We start from the raw sequence: 17,519 nt of genomic DNA on the forward strand, positions 1-17,519 counted from the left end.
CAGTGAGGGTGTGATTGTGTATTTGTGTATGTGCATAAGCACATGCTGGGCCATTTTACTTGTGCATTCATTATATATATATATATTTTTTTTTACAAAAGTGTATTTGTGGATTTGTATTTATCTTTGTGTTTTGTGTCAGTCAGTGTAATTGTGCATGTGCATATACTGTACACGTGTGTGTGTGTGTGTGTGTGTGTGTGTGCAGGATAATAGCTGCATCATATCTATGCAGTGAAATGTTTTCACACAGTTAAAAGCAGTTATTCTGATTATTTGCAGTGTGTTTGTTTCATTTGGCCTCTTTGCTTCAGAGTGAATAATGGTACAATACATTATCTGTACTTTTAGATCATTTTCATTTCATTTTAATTGGCACCACAACCACCAGGAGGCATCTGCACACCTGCTGAAGCCCTTGGAAACCACACTGGTCTTCCACTCCTACAAGCATGATGACGTGGCAGCTTTGTTTTTGTAATACTTCAGATGTTTTACTGAATACATGCATGCAAGCATCTATTTTTGATCATCTGATTAATTTCTTAAGATCATTTTCTTGACTAAAGTACAATATCAACAAGCCCTGACTTGCAGAGTGGCTCTTTGTCAAAATGTTAGTTTTAAGACCTTAATGATTTTATATTGTGCTCACATGGCTCAATTTCCCTATTGCGTTTCTTGAGATAACTGAATGTATTTTGAACTTACCAGAAATTTGGGAATTAGTTGTAGATAGTATATTACAAAAAAACTAATACCTGCTGTAAGCAGAGTCAAATGAAATTGCCAGATTTTTGAAGGGAGGCTGGTGACTTTCTCCCTGTAACACAAACTTCAACCACATCATTCTCTACTTACCTGTTGAAAACACAAAGAAAGCATTAGCTCACTGGACTGTTGTTGTACAGGACTGCAGTCAGTGTAAAGTGATACAACAGGTGGTATCTGCCGGACCCTATTGTCCTGCATTGGTCTATTTAATAAATATTTAGTAAATGGTAGCAGTTAACAAAGGGGAACTAACCAGATTAAATCCAGTTCGGCAGCCTTGACGGGTAAAAAAGAGAAGAAAGTTTTGTTCCCATGTAAACTGAGCTTGAAAGAGCCGCATGGGAAATCATTGTGTTCCCATGTATCTCATATTGTTCTGTGTGCCAGGATTTTAAGTGAACAGAACAGAAGAAGAAGTTTTTAAGAAGTTTTTAAAATGTACAGCAATGTAGATAAGAGCAAAAATGAAACTTCGCTCTCCAAACAAAGCTGCTTGTCACTGATCAAAGGTTTAAATGCTCACTGACACACACACACACACACACACACACACACACACACACACTACCCTGCCCTGCCACCTGATTGGCTGTGACACGTGAGATCAGGTGGCCCACAGGCAGGTGAGGGAGCAGAGGATCAGGCTGCAGGGTCAGTTCACCTCTCAGTTCTCACAGCAGCAGACAGGCAGACAGGACGGCCGGACAGACGGGCGTTTGGTCGGTAAAAACTGTTGAGCGTGATGACAGAACAGTGTGTGAGCAGGAAGACGACGCAGGAAGATGCCAGGAAGTGTAACAGAGAAACCGCAAAGCACGAAAGGGATTATCAGTGAGTTTCTGACTGCAAAGACAATCAAAGAGAAGATGTCTAAACAATATAGTGTGGATACTGGTATTAGTTGTTAGTGGTAACAGTCGTGTTTTTATTAGTAGTAGTACTGGCATGCTGGCATTAGTTTACTTCAGTTAGTTCAAGTTGTAGCCTAGTTGTTATAGAAGAAAGCTGTAACAACTAGTTGATTAATCGATTGGTCAATTGACAGAACATTTAAAAAGTTGTTATTTTTTTACTCCAGCCTCTCAAATGTGAGGATGTGCTGCTTTTCTTTGTCACATATCGTGGTAAATTGGATATATTTGAATTTTGGACTGTTGGTCAGACAAAACAAGCACACTGAAAATGTCACCTTGGTCTCTTTTTCTATCAATAATGAAAATAACTGTTGGTTTGCAACTACACCCAGACTGATAAATCAGCAGACAGGTTATTAGCTTATCAAAGATCATGCTAACCCTTATCTCTGTCTACAGGCTGTTGACCGATATGTTTAAGGTCATTTAGAAATAGAGTTTCCATGACAGAGTTTATTCACCAGAGAGCACTGACAAGTTTGTTTTGTGTAATATTGGGTACAATAAGAATCAAATTTAAAGAGATCTTGTCAGAAATGTTTGTTATGTTTGTTTAAAACAACAACAAGGAACTTGTGTTGATTGTCTCGTCACAAAGATCGTGATCTGGCAAGCGAATGCATTTGTTTTGGAAGCAAGTGACAGAAAGATTGGCTATGTAAGCTTGTAATATGACGATGGTGAAACAAGTGTCCAGGTCACATGTAAGCCTACAACTAACAGATTTGTTTGCTTGTTAATAGTAATTTTGTTGAAAGAAGTTATTAACATTCGTATTCCGGAAATATCCACCGGACTTATACCACACCGGACTGTATATAGCAAAATAAAATACACATTTCACATACCTGTCAAGGAGGAAGAGTGCCACTTCAGGATCAGGACTGAAACCTTTCAAGTCCAGCAGTTCTCTCCATCAGTTGAACAACCGACTAAAGTTAACTCATGTTTTCGCCAGTGTCCTTTTTCTCTTTGCTGATCCTGCCCCAGTTTCAGCCATGACAATGTGTAATAATATTCTCCAAAGAAAAATCTCCTGCTTCCCTTATACTGGCTAGCGTACTACTCGCTGCGATAACTTTGACAGGGAAAAAGCAAAGATGTTTATGTTAAAAAAAAAAAAGAATATTAGCTGATTCTATCATATGATCTATTTGTTAAAGTAGTTGATCTGATTGTACTGATGCCTATGTGTTCATGTAGCCTACCATTTGTTCTTAATCTGCTCTCTCTAGCCACTTCTACCTGCTGGCTGTTGCTGCTAAATAAAGAATTTTTTATAATTTTGGTGTGTCTGAATGTTGTTTTCTTCCTGTCTATAGTTCAGATGCAGAAAATGTGGAGGAGCGGCATAAATATGAGAGGATGGTCAGCGAGTCTCTGCAGGCTGTCGATCCAAATCTGCAGGAGCTCTCAGGCAGGAGGAAACCAGCATTAGTCAGGTTACTGGTTTTCTTAACTAACCAAGACAGTTCCTAACTAAATGCAAAAAAAAGCCACTATTGTTGTTGATAGTCTAAGCCACTGATCATTGTTTTCACGATTAAATTATCTTATTATGTCAAGATTTAATATGGACCATTATCATGAAATAATGATTCAGACATGATAGTGATTTAATTAAGATTAAAAAGATAAAACAATGTATAAATAACATTACACTTAGGTCAATAAGCTTAAAACTGTCAATTTGAAAAAAAGATTGTTCTATTAAGACAATGAAATGATTACATTGTAATACCCAAGATAATGGGTTCTATAAAGCAACCAAGGCCCCCCCAAGCTTCAGCAAGTGGTGCTCAAACAGTAAACATCTTGGTCCAAATATGACTAAAAGTACCTTAAGGACATTAAAACAGTCATTCAGTCCTAAAAAACTTCAAAGTTAAGTTATATTTATAAAGTGCCACGTTTTGTCATTGCAGGTCCAGACTGGACTCTTTGTAATAGTATTTACAGAGACCCAACAATATCCACCATGAGCAAGCACTTAGCAACAGTGGCAAGGAAAACTCCCTTTTAACAGGCAGCACAACTTCCACAAGACAGTAGGACTGATAATTATAATGGTAGCAGTCGTTTTATGTGTGAGTACTCAGGTTGTGGCTGACCATCAGACCATACATAAGCACGTAAATCGTGAGCTTTAGTTCTACATCGCAGACGATTTACTCATACAGTGTGAGTTGGAATAAAACAACAAGATTTCTAAAATCATACAGTTTATGCCCAGCTATACTGTGTTGCATCTTGTAACATTTCTGTAACGCTTTCAACATGACACAAGTCTGAATTAAAAGCTGTCAGATTAATGGAAAGACTGCAGCAGCACAGGGTAAAAACGAATGCATGCAAATGCATCTTCTTCCACCTTTCAACGTCACTGCAATGCACAGTGACAATAAAATAAGTTTAATAAACTATGAAACACGATGAAAGAGCCAATTTTAAGTGGTTGAGGAGATTATTCTCATATAGGTCGGTCTCTCGCTGTTAAAATGCCTTCATTCAGCCTAATAGACCTACTGCTTATACTGGTGTTAAGTGATAAATATTTCTAATGTTTTCTATTTTATCTCATTTTAGATCATTTACTGCATATGGTTCTTTGTTTTTGGTGACCTATCACAAATAGCATTATATAAATATACCTATCTAGTGCACCAAATAAACATATTTGAATTAGAGAACAAAGGGTTACAGACACGCAGACTGTCATGTAAGGTGTAATATAATAGAATATAATGTAATATAATATAATATAATATAATATAATGTAATATAATATAATAGAATATAATGTAATATAATATAATATAATATAATGTACTTCCTCTCAAACTGTATTGAATTTTTGTCTGTAGGTCAAAGACCTTTGACCACTCACTGCTGACTCAGGTTCAGACAGAGTCGGACTCCAAGATAGAGAGGAAGAAGTCTCACTACAGCCAGGTAAGCATTCATTTAGTAAAGTCTGATACCTATGTTATTACATCTATAAACATTAAATCATCCGAACTGTGCAAAACTCAGTTGTTTTTCCAGCTGAGTGATATCAGAAATAATTTGGGCTGTCTTGTTTATATTTCAGTTTATTAAAGTAGCAGTTTTCTTAGCCCTTTACTTTAATTGATATTGATGTGACTGGTGATCAATTTGGAAATTAATGATGTTTATGCTAAGAATATATTCTAAAAATGCTTCAGATTGTCAACTTCATGGTTGTTTCATAATGCCACAAAATGTCAGCCTAAACCAAACCCATCAACAGCTTCCTTCCATAAAAAATGTAGGCCTTCAAAACCTCGTATCTACGAAAGCGTATTAGGGCCATTGTTGGTTAAAACATTTTTTTATTTTTTATTATGGAGCTGAAAAATTATGGAAAAAAATGAACTTCAGAGATTTAAATTGAAAATTTACAAAAAAAAATGTGGATATTCTTTGAGATTAAAGTAGTAGATATACAAGAAAAAACTCATATTTACAAGAACAAAACTCAAATATTCTCTGAGATTATGACTTTTTGAAATTAAATTCACAAATTTACAGAAAAAAACAATTTCAGATTTGCTTGCGTTGTTTAAGGCACTGTACTCTTTTGAAAACAAGGTATGCAGATGTTGAGCAAAAGCATGAATAATTGGGGAAGGACTGCAGACATTTCTAAATGACTAAGATGTGACACATACTTTCAAGTTACTTCATCGCAGTCAAAATTTACAACCTTTTATCTCAGAATATAACCCCCTTTCCCCGGCTCTGTAATTTATTGTTATTGATCTACAATGGCCCTAATACACAAGTAGTTTCTACAGCTCTTGAAATGTAATTAATATTCTCATTGTGCTGTTTACCAATGTGTTCATTTTCCCATGCGTACTCAGCATTATGCATTGTGTCTGTGTGAGCATGTTACTGCCGCCTAACTTTATGTGTGTGTGTGTGTGTGTGTGTGTGTGTTGTGCTTCAGCTTTCGAAGAGCAACTGCCAGTACCATAAAATATTTAAGGAAATCAGCAAAGAGGAACAGCTCAGACAGAGTAAGTCTTTAATGATCACAACTATCCAGTCCACCTTAAATACTGAATGAGGGATTAGATAATAGTGGAACACTTGATGACCATTTAAAGGATAGGTTCAAGCCTATCGTAAAACAATACTCACATGACTATATGCACGTTGAAATAGCTTTTATTTGTTGTAATTGCTCTTGTCCATACTGGCCTATGAATAGCTTCAGCTTAACTTTATTTTGTATTTTTATATTACTGCTGATTTTGTCCCCCATTACTGTCATTGAAATCTCTATAGAAAAGGATCTCCTCAGTGTTTTGCGGATTCCCCTCAGCAACCTGATGCTGTTTATCTGTTTGTCAGGTTACACCTGTGCCCTGCAGAAAGACATCCTCTACCAGGGGCGAATGTTTGTCTCTGACCACTGGATCTGCTTCCACTCCAAGGTGTTTGGCAAAGACACAAAGGTACCGTGAATTCAGAGTTTGCTCTGATTACAAAGATATTTACGATATGTTAAAAATTCTTTTTGTGTGTGTGTGTCATGCACATCAAGCTGCAACATCGCTGTGGAAAAGTAATGTAAGGTTTTCCATCCCAGAGGTCTTTGGCACAGCGTCCTCAGATTTTCTCACTCCTCACTTGCTTCTCTTATTTCCACCTTTGTCTCAAACAGAGATGTTAGGTGATAGGGCTGCGCGTTATCACTACTTTTTGGTGAATACAGTGAAGTGCCAACAGCAGCAGCTTTGATTTGGTGAGAGATGTTGGCTTAAATTATTGACATTTACCTGGCACAGCACACAGATGACAAGAAACATCAAAAACACACTTTGTAGATCGTCTATTTGACACTTAGCAACATAACAAAGCAGAAGTTAGAGAAGGGGAAAAAAGGATTTGTTTTTAATTTCACATCATTTTATTTTACTTTTCTTTTACAAGGATAGTCTTTTGACTTCCAGATAATCTCTTTTTTCAAGAGAATCAAACAGGCCTGAATCATCTGGTATGGTTGACCAACGAGGTGTCAGAGCTTCTCTGACAGTGTGACCACTACTCTCCACAGGATGAGTGATACTGTACCAACAGGGAGTAAACTAGTCCCTGCAGGGTTGAACTGTTCATCCTGCTGTTTCTCCGTCCCAGATCGCCATCCCAGTGATGTCCGTCACTCACATCAAGAAGACCAAAACTGCCATCCTGGTACCAAACGCTCTGGTGATCGCCACCGCAAACGACAGGGTGAGAAGGACGACTGTTAGCTTCATCTCCCTATGATTTTATTGTTCCCACATGTACACTACTACTACTACTGTTCACTGAAATGATTTGCCTTTGTCTTCAGAGCTGCTCTGTCCAACATAATAGCACAGCAAACCTGCCAGAGCAGATGTTATTTTGTGAAAATGTATTAGTGTTTGCCACATCAGAGGACACTCAATCAAGATTCAAGATTCAATACTTTATTGCCATAGCAACATAGAACTGAAAGCTCAGTTAAACAAAGATGACAAAAATAGTAAAACCACTCACTTAGAAAGTGCATAATACATTGAACAAAGTATAAATCAGATATATCCAACCCGTACAATACTTATAAAAGCATAAAACTATGGTTAGCATAAAATCCAACATATGTAGACACCATAAATATAAAACAGCAGCACATGTAGGGAAATTAGCAGCAACATCAAATGACCCACTAGATGCAGTGCTTTAAAAAACACCCTATTCCACAAATGATTAACATGCCGAGTGCCCTGCAGTGCTGTGCAGCTTAGGGATACGTGCTATTCTGGAACCTGGATGTTCTGGTCTTAATGCTTCTTATTCTTTTGCGAGACGGAAGAAAATTAAAAAGGTTGTTAGCCGGGCGAGACAGGTCCTTTAAAACTTTCTGTTGTAATCTGGCTTTCCCGCCAGGGGTGGGAGATAATACTGGATGCAGCTTCATCAACCACAAAAACCCTGGAAACGTAACAGTAAAACTGTTGTTATTTGTTGCAGTATGTGTTCGTGTCCCTCCTGTCCAGAGACAACACCTACAAGTTATTGATGTCCGTCTGTCTTCATCTGGAGGTAGGACAGACTTCCCACATCCAGCCATATCATTTTTCTGTCAGGTAGAAAACGTAGACTTTTCTAAACACTTTTTTCATGATTTCTTTGACTTTGAAACCTTTTTGTCTTATCAAACACAAGCAAATGATGGTGAAGTGAAAATCAAGGATGCTTTTCAAAGTTCCTTTTTGTTTCTGAGTGTTTTCTAAAAAATGTTTTTACGTGTTGTCTTTAGAGGTTTGTCTGGGTCAAGAACCACTGACTTTGCCCTTTAAAATCCATTTAGATATTTTATGTGATGTTGGGCTGTGCAGATGAACTTGACTTGAATTTATTATGAGGTTTTAACCCCCGAAAATCCAGAGATTGAATGTACCCTTACAGCTTTTAGGTTGTTAACAAGCTATATTGCATTTTGATATGCTGTCACGTCAACATTTGTACATTAATTATTCATGGGAGAAAGTTACTGTTTGAAAACTGACATATTTTTTATTCAAAATTCACTCTTTGTGGTTCATACACCTTTTTTGAAATGACAACTTTAAACTGTTTGGAGCAAAGATACATACTATATCTGATTCTGTATGTATATTTGTATTATATGTACAGGAGAAAAGTCCATGCAGCAGCCCCATCCCCTCCTCAGCTGAGAACAGCTTCAGAGGTCAGAGGTCACCTCTGTCGCCTCGCTTTCCTCTGGTAAGTCACATGGACACATACTCACCAAAACCTGGACACCTAAACAGCAGAACAGTGTAGGCTACAGAACTGAGTCTGAATAATAAACACTTTTATTTAAATAATAGCAAAAAGTGAAGTCAAATATAAAAGTGAAAATAATACCTTTGGTGTTTCTCATTCATCTTTGGCCCTGACAACCTTACCTTATCCCTTTTGCTGACAAATACATAAGAGGACGGAAAATGTGGTTCCTGGTGACTCACCAATTAGCTAACATGTTGTCTGTGTGTCTGTGAAGAGTTTTCCTGGTGATTTCAGTGATCTGGACGGAGCAGTGAGACAGAGGAGGCAGGAGATGGAGGAGAGCAGCAGCTCTGACTCCCAGACCCCCGACTACGAGAAGATATCGGGTATTACCAACCAGCCAATTACCAGCAGCGTAGCACACATACTGATTAGCTCGTATTTTTGAGGATCCACATTAATGAATCATGAAATGCATCTCTGGCTGTTCATGAAAGTTAACAGCTTTTACTAACTTTGCAAACACGTACCAAGAGGCCAAAAAAAATTGTATCTACTTTGAATTTCAGCAGCAGAAATGATGGCTTGAACTTTTGCTTCTTCAGAAGCTGCTTTAATTTTCCTTCTGTAAAATCTGTGATCTAACCAGTGGTGAAGTCCCAGTTCAAAGCGTCACTCTGTGAAGTAAAGTTTATTCCTCTCCCTCTTTCATATTAACGGCACAAGGCATGGACGGTTATTCCTTACACCCTAGTAAAGCTCAGCAGAAAAGATGAACAGTAGTTCTTATGTGGTGGAGTTAATTTACCAGCTGCCCCATGTAGTTCCCGGTGGGTTTTCCAGGGCTTTTCTAGCTAGGGAACCAGACGGCTCTATCAAGCTTATGTTTCATTCGTGTTTCGCTGCTGTGATTGGTTGTAGGTCTGGATGTGCGTCGTGTCTGCAGGTCTGTCCAATGCGACACACCAGGCTCACGGAACTCAGATCAAACTGTCAAACTAAGCAGAGCTGATTAAAGATGAATCACAATTCTGTTACTGCATTACCTGTTTCCCGCCACAAATGTTTTCAGGAGCACATTTAGTGTCCTGTTTAGCTGGCGTGTTTTTTAACTTTAGACACCTGCTTCTTTATGCTAAGCTACGCTAACCACATACTTAAAACACAGACATGAGATTGATATCAGTACCTTTCCATCTCATTCTTGGAAAGAAAGCAAATAAGCATATTACTCAAAATGTTGAGAAAGCGCTACGTCACACGTTTTGTTGCTCTGATTGGTTGTAGGTCTATCCAATTGCGTCCAGAGGCATTTTAGTGTGCTCCTGTTTGGAAATCAAAAATGAAGCAAGCGTTTCCAGACTATCACGTATTTACGAGGATAACATATAGATGACAATACCAAAAGCAGGATAAAATATCTGCTCAAAGTCAGGTTAAGACCTGGTTTTCAAGTTAAAAGTCTTCTTGTTCACATTGCTTGTCCTGCTTCCTGTCTCTTCAACGCTGCAGAGTTCCCTGTTCCTCAGTTTCTGGATGTGTTGAAGCACACAGACAGCGCAGCCCCTCCTGAACGTCCAGACCATAAGCACAAAGAGAGGGTCCAACATCAGAACCAGCAGAGCTCTGAGGACAAGCAGCACAGCACTCTTCAAACTGGTAAGGAGTCTATAATCCTTCAGATGTATTTAACTCAGAAAAATAAACTTGACTTATAAAGTTTTAATCCAACATTACACCAACTGTCTCAGACTTCCTGGTTGTGCGGTCCACATAACACGCTGCATTTACTGGCTCCAGATGTTTATATATTAATGGTTTAGTATTTCCTCCGTGATGGGGGTGTTGATGCTATCACAACCCAGATTTTTAAACTTACCAATAAAGGACCAGTAAAATTTATTCTAATCTTAGATCAATGGAAAAAAATTATGTCAACTGAGTTTTAACTGAGTTAAACTAACTGAGTTTTTTTTGTCTCCAGGCTCGGAGCTCGTGATTGACAGCAGAACTCTAAAACCAGTTTCTCTCAACACTTTGCTGTTTGTCTACCTGTTTCTGTGAGTGTACTGCCATTCATTCATTCATTCAGTGATTCATCTTCCGAAATTAATTTAGTTAATTCATCTATAATTCTTCCATTGAAAAACAATGAACCATTCGCCTGCTTTCTCTGTCGCTTGGAACAGCCACTATGCTGCTGCCTTTCTGGATGGATTTCTCAATCCATTGGTTTACGTAGGCTGTGAAGTTCATGCCCTCTCCCGAGCTTTTGCCTACTGATTCTGAACCAAACACACAACAACAACACCACAGCTAATGAAATGGAGGATTACTGTAATGTTGCAGTGGGAGTTTACCTGAGTTTCCAGCATTTTTGTGATGCCAGTGCCACTAATTCAGCTATTTATTCATGTAATCATGCATTCATTAACACACTCCTTCATTCATTTACTTGCTTATGTTTGATTATGTGTGTGTGTTTTCTCAGAGTGTGTGTCCTAGTCTTGTCTTCCTGTTACCTGGCCTTTAAGATCATGTCGTTGGAGCAGAGACTGACGAAGCTCGGCTCTGTCACCGAGTTCAACCACCAGGAGTGAGTTCCCAACCTGTCAGAGACACTAAGCTTGACATTTAATTTTTTATTAAATTACTCAAATTGATTTGGAAGCTGGAAAAATATCATGGTTGATATGTTTTTCTACTTGTTGAAACACCATACCTCCGCCTTTTCAGACTTTCAGATAGTCAGAAGTACTTGCAAATCCCCAAAATTTAGGTCTACCAAGGTTGGGGAGAATGGAATTAATTTGTCACTAAGACAAGATAAACTTTATTGATCATGCACATGGAAACTGTGTGTCACAGCAGCAAAAAGAACACATGAATAGTATAGCTAAGTAACCTTAAAAACAAATAGATATTTTAAACATTACAGAGAAGTCATGGCGCCACTTCCTGTCTAGCCTCCGTTCCACTAGCTTCTGTAACTCAACGCAATCACACACTCAGCATTTATTTCAGTGGTCTTTCTGAAAACATTAAGCAAGTTCATGAGGTTTACTTTCCGTATTCCAAGAGCAATCGGCTCCACTACAGCAGCTGCTATTAGGAATTTAAACCTTTGTGACAAGCACTTTGTGATCAGACCACAAAGCACAGCGCCAATGAAAATGCAGCTGCGTAGGTTCTTACGTCATTGTAACTTATCCATAACATTTGCCAACACTCTCTAAAGCCATTTTTTCAACTTTCTAGCTGTACACCCTGCTGTCTAAAGTCTTCTACAGTGTTCGGTCCTCTCTAGTCTGCTGTTACGGTCACTCACTCCTGATGTTCACTGAAGGCTATTAAAAAAACAAAAAATGTAATTAACAATAATAGTCGATTGTTTTTTTTTGTTTTTTTTTCAGAGAATTACTGTCACAGACTCCAAAGCTTATTAATCAGATCTTGGTGGATGAAAAATAGAAGATATGGTTTACTCTTTATTTTGAGGACAACAATTCATGTCCACAATTGTGTGATTTTCCCAGAAATGACTTTCTGCGGGCGAGTGACGTCAACACAGAGCTTTTCTCTGAGCTACTGACCATCAACCTGATGAAGCTGGAGAAGGTCAGTCAGTCTGTCTATCTATCTGTGTCCTACAGGTTAAATTTAAGATGGAGGAAAACCCTGTGAATTTGTTTCTTATTAACATCATGTTTCTTGTAAGTTGCCTGGGAGGAGATTTGGGGATTTGTGGGAGTATGTCTTGAACAAAAAGTCTTTCCATACAAAAACGTGGAAGATGGTGAAAAGGCAAAAATATCTTGGAATTTATCAAAGTGATTTAAGTTGACAGTAGATCTGTTTCTCCTCCAGTATTGTGTCTATAACCAAAGAAATGTTGGTTGGTGTTGACCATAGTCCCATTGCTTTTTCATTTGTCTATATAGAAGCATTTCTTTTTTTTCTGGAAACATAATCAAAAAGTAGAGGAAAAAAGTAGATTTTTAACTATCCAATTCTTGCATGGAGTTCTGAGCCAATGCAGCCAAATTAACTTTTAGTTAACTCTGCTGCATAATCAGTTTTTCATTTTCAACTTCAGTTACTCAATTGCTGCAATTAGACAGGGGTAAACTTGTGTTAAGGATGTCCCTTCCACAACATGCCAACCACATTGTGTCAGAAGCAGAACAGGGAAATTTCAGCACAAGATTCCAGAGAGCAAAGTGTAACCAGACCCTTGTTGCCGTTAATCAAACATTTATAGTCAGTGATCTGTTCACAGAGAGTGTGGATTTCCACTGTAAGAAGAGCTTGTTTTTCATCCATCAGTCTGCACTTGGTGGGTCTGAGCAACATTAACATTTCAGGCTGACACTCGTCTCCTTCCAAACAAACAACAGCAGCTGACAGCCAGGCTCATGATGACAAATGTGACAAAAAGTGCAGTTTCATGTACAAGACTCAAAACAGGATCAGATTGTAATTGTCTAGTCCACTTTTAGATCTAGATAGGAAATGTGTATATATGTGTATGTGCCCCCAAATACATCACAATTACTTTCATGTGAGCAGTGCAAGAATCTACTCCCTTATCTTCAGTTTTGAAAAACAATACATTCCTTAACTGACACGACCTAATAGTACATACACAGAAATGATTGTTTTAAGTGGAGTTGCACAATGGAAATATTTTTTGCATAACAGCAGCCCAGCGCAGTGACTTTGCACGGCTTCCTGTAGTCTGGTCATCACAAGAGGTAGCCAAGTTTGGACAAAAACCTGTACTGAATGACCGTATCTGGCAACCCGTACTATAGCTGCACACGCGAGCACAAAATTGGTGGGCAGATGGACACACTGTTGTTTGTCAGGAAATAGTTCTTGCACCAAAGTCCCCCTAAAACCACATCATGTTGTTGTTTTACATTTCTGTTTGTGTACAGATTAAAAAGCAAACTTAGTAGGTAATTTTAAACACTGGACAGAGCTAGTCTAGCTGCTTTCCCCTCATCCAGTCTTTCTGCTAAGCTAGGCTATGTGCCTCCCAACTCCAGAGGTGTGAGACTGGTATTGATCTTCATTTCACTCACAGAAAGGAAGTAAATAAGCTAACCAGCTTACTTATAGAGCTATATGTTAGTATAGCCAATTTGACCTTGGCAGGTTACTAATCCAGATAACTTGTGATAGATTAGCTATAATTTAATTTTCAGTAAATAACATTATGCCATTCCCTCTGAGAGTACTCTAGAAAGCTCTGCAAGCAGTGGAACGTGATACAAGATTACAAGAGCTTGTAGAAATGTACATTAGAACTTATAGTAAAGGCTGTGAACTATACTAGACATATTGACCAAAAAAAACATCCATTATCATTAGATATTAAATTAATGTGCATATGAGCATGATGCCATACAGCATAGAGTTACAGTAACACACAGCGTCTGTTTTTCCAGGTGCAGAAGAACCTGCAGAGACTGCTGGACGAAGCTGCCTGACTGTACTGGTAACCAGTACATTAAGATGAAAGTGCTGCACACAGTTCTGTAAATGTAATGTAAATATGTAGTTTATTATAGTAGATAGTATAACCTGACAATACTGAGATGTATTGTACGCTGACACACCTGGCGTACATCTCTACATCCCTGCAGCCAAAGAAATGTTAACCTGTGATAAACGTTTCATTGGCTGAATAGAAATCAAACCTTCTGGTAGAACTGTACAGTAATATTGCATCTGCTTGATGGAAAATGTAGTAAAACAGTAGCATTTTAAAGGCTCTGACATTTCAAGTGATCAGGATTTGGAAGGCAGTAACAGTGCTTAATATATATATATATATATATATAACCTATTTTTTCAGCAACTGGTCTTGTATTTCCTTTTTAAGTAATGAAAGTTCTTTGACGTCAGCTGTTTTTTGGTCCCGCTGAATTCACTCAGGCCATATGTTAACAGTCACATACATCTGAAGGGATCAAGGTTGAGTTCTCAGTGCTGGGTTTATCTTCTGACTTTTGACCAAGTTGGCTGATCACACTGATGTTCTCGGCCGACTGAGATTGCAAACACAGAAATGTGTTTACATGATGACATCTAGGACTGAAAACCAGCTCTGGACTTCAGCCCTCACCAGGCCAGCTGGAACTACTTTTGTAGATACTTCACAACTTGCCAGGGTTTTCCTCATGTTTAAATCACGCTGCCTTAGAGCTGTACTTACTGTCATTTCTGTTGGAAAATAGAAATGAAAACAACATAAAAACAACAGCGAAATGCAGGAGGTAGTTAGCTGCTGCCTCTGCTTTTATACCCAGAAGCCCTTTCCCACTTCTCAAAGTTAACAACACATAACCTCATAACCTGTATTGTATCGATTTGTAAGGTAAAAAGTTCCTCCTTGTATTTTATCAAACATTTCAGAAATAGGCCATTAAAAAGGCATTGTGGGACTTTGAAGCTGTAGTTGGCCCTGATATTGACTTTCTTTCACATTTATGTGAAGATGAAATACAAGTTTATTTCTTAAGAGATTGCATGCCTCTGGAGCAACTAGGGGTTAAGCGTCTTGCTCAGGGACACAATGGTGGATGTGTCACAGTGGGGGATTGAACCCCGGTCTCTCACACCAAAGGCATGTGTGTTTTATCCACTGCACCCTCACTGCCCCTTCAATGACTCAATGAATTTACTCCGGCATTAGTGCTTCCAGCATATTGTTGCTGTTCCCCACTGACAGTAAATGATATGAGAGCAGTTAGTATGTATATGATTGTTATGTGTTTATAGCATCTTTCAGGTTATCGTGATGGCAGATGTTTTCAAAAATTGGACAATCCTAGCAGCGTATAGTCACCTGCCACAGTGTCATTCTTGATATGACCACTGGATGGCTCTTTAAAGAATTCTAGAAATCTTCCACACCATGTGTAACATGTGTAAACATCAAGAAGCTTCCTACTTACAGCAGACTGTTACAAAGACAAGAATGACTACAATTCTGTAAAAATTATACACAGATTTAATGATGTGATTCAACGTTCCTCTGTTGGCGAATAATGTTTTATTTTGAAATAAAATTTCATTTTTGCTGTTACATTTTTGTATTTTTATTTTTATTTTCTTTAAAGGGGCTATATGTAAGTTTTTGACTTTAATAAATCAATTTTTCATTGCCGGGCCTGCAATGGACTGGCGATCGCCCGATGTCAGCTGGGATTGGCTCCAGCGATCCACTAACACTACAGTAAAGTTACTTACTGCGGTCTAACTGTTATAAAGTGTGACAAAATCTCGTTATAACATTCAGTCCAGCTCACTAACTGTTTCATTATCATCCAGTACATGCAGCTGTGCTGAAACTGCTGAGCCTCCGGTGACAGATACACAGATAGTAAAGACAGTTACTGAAAGCAGCAGGCGAGCTAACGATGTAGCACGTTGGCTAAATGCAGTGTAACTTTATCATGTAACGAGAATGGATTAGTTCAACATCAAGCTAAATAATAGTTTAACTGAGTTTCCAGCATGTCGTGTGAAGCTGTCTCCCTGTCTGTCTATAGCGCTCTCAGTCTGCCTTTTCTCCGGGAGGATTGTGTCGATATGCGGCTCGCTGCGCTGAATGAAGTAACATTACGGAGCCAGTGTTGATCTGCCTCTGAGCCTGAACATGTCTGAGTGAATAGCCGCAGCCTGCATGCTGGTGTTCCCGCGTTTATTGCAAGATTTCTGTATGAAAGTGGTTGTGTTTCGGATTATGCTTGCTCATGAGTTCAAGCGAGCACGCGTACGAGCACACGCCTGGTAGCAATCTTAAAACCGCACCGCTAGTGGCCGCTGGAAACTACATAATGCCCCTTTAAGCTGTATTTTGTTCCAGGCACATTGTCTGTTGAAGAGCTAAAGTTAAAGTTAGGCAGCCCAGTTTGTGCCACATGTATGGGCAGACATTCAGGTCACAGAGGTAATCATCAGTTTCTCTTAAAGATAATTATCTGGCAATGTTTGAAAAAGAAGTTCTTTTAAAAACAATAACTGTTGTTCTGACGGTATTTTCAAAATCCTCAAAGACCTTTCTAAGCACTTGGATGAAAAAATATTCTAAAATATTTTGAAACTGTTTTCCAAGTTGTGACCGTATCTCCTTGCCAGCTAGTAGGCAGGCTGCCATCTTTATTTTAAGGTGCTCCATTAGAAACAACCTGGCGCCAGGAAGCTACTGTACCAGTGTCTGATATGTAAATATAGTTCATGTTAACATTCAGTGTGATCAGAAACTGAAAAACTCAACTGGGATTATCTTTCTCAAATGTCCAATAAATCTGACTTGGTGGTTAATAATATAAACGTGCCTTAAGATGCAAACAAACTTGATTGACTCACATCAGCTGAAGTCCATGAGTAGTCCAATGACGTGAACGTTTGGGGATAAGACACAAATGGTGAACATGTAAAAGCTTACAAGCAGGTGCACAGACAAGTACCAGTTCAGGGTACAGGGTTCATAGGGGGCAGGCAGGCACTGGTTCAAAGTACAGGAGTAGGTAAACAAGGAACAGGTACAGCTGGCTGGATCTAACATACAAGATTGCAATTTAGACAATCTGACAGTGACTGCTTGGGGTATGCTGGTATAATGCTGCGCTCCAGTCACAATTGGAGGTCGGAATTTCCCTGTGGAAACTTCTGACCTCAAAGCGTTTCAGGCACATGACGCCAAACGTGAACGAAAAACGTGGTGACAAACTGATGTTTCTCTGTCAAGTGCACACACAGTTGAACCCACAGCAGTGTCTTGTCAGTGTCTGTTAATTAAAAAGAGCTGTTTTAATGAAAACAAGTGACATAAATATATGCTACTTGTTATCTCTGTTCCCATCTGCCTTCATTGGTTGGTAATCTGCAAGTAAATGTGTATTTCCTAATGGTTTCACATTGTTTGGCCATTATTGTGTGACATCAGACCGCTGCTTCTTCGTGAAGTCAGGGTAGATGGATTTGCCCCGAGTTCACAAGTCTGACCTTGAGTGGCTTTACATTGTT

The 17,519-nt window shown here is 38.7% G+C and overlaps 1 protein-coding gene across 4 annotated transcripts; it reads left to right on the forward strand.

The window, feature by feature from the left end:
- Nucleotides 1-1,430: 1,430 nt before the first annotated feature.
- On the forward strand, nt 1,431-15,573 carry LOC123960569 (GRAM domain-containing protein 2B). 4 transcript variants are annotated; one of them, XM_046035380.1, is made up of 14 exons: nt 1,431-1,605; nt 3,011-3,130; nt 4,553-4,640; nt 5,662-5,731; nt 6,003-6,172; nt 6,855-6,950; nt 7,716-7,787; nt 8,382-8,471; nt 8,752-8,863; nt 9,990-10,136; nt 10,462-10,537; nt 10,969-11,073; nt 12,014-12,095; nt 13,931-15,573. In XM_046035380.1, the coding sequence occupies exons 1-14, from the start codon at nt 1,517-1,519 to the stop codon at nt 13,970-13,972; spliced, it is 1,359 nt and encodes a 452-aa protein (XP_045891336.1). In that variant the 5' UTR covers nt 1,431-1,516; the 3' UTR covers nt 13,973-15,573. The 4 variants fall into 4 exon arrangements, with proteins under 4 accessions (XP_045891336.1, XP_045891339.1, XP_045891338.1 ...); XM_046035383.1 differs by having other exon boundaries at nt 6,069-6,172; XM_046035382.1 differs by having other exon boundaries at nt 3,016-3,130.
- Nucleotides 15,574-17,519: the final 1,946 nt, after the last annotated feature.

The sequence above is a fragment of the Micropterus dolomieu genome, linkage group LG21 (genome assembly GCF_021292245.1).
Source record: "Micropterus dolomieu isolate WLL.071019.BEF.003 ecotype Adirondacks linkage group LG21, ASM2129224v1, whole genome shotgun sequence".
Taxonomy (NCBI): domain Eukaryota; kingdom Metazoa; phylum Chordata; class Actinopteri; order Centrarchiformes; family Centrarchidae; genus Micropterus; species Micropterus dolomieu.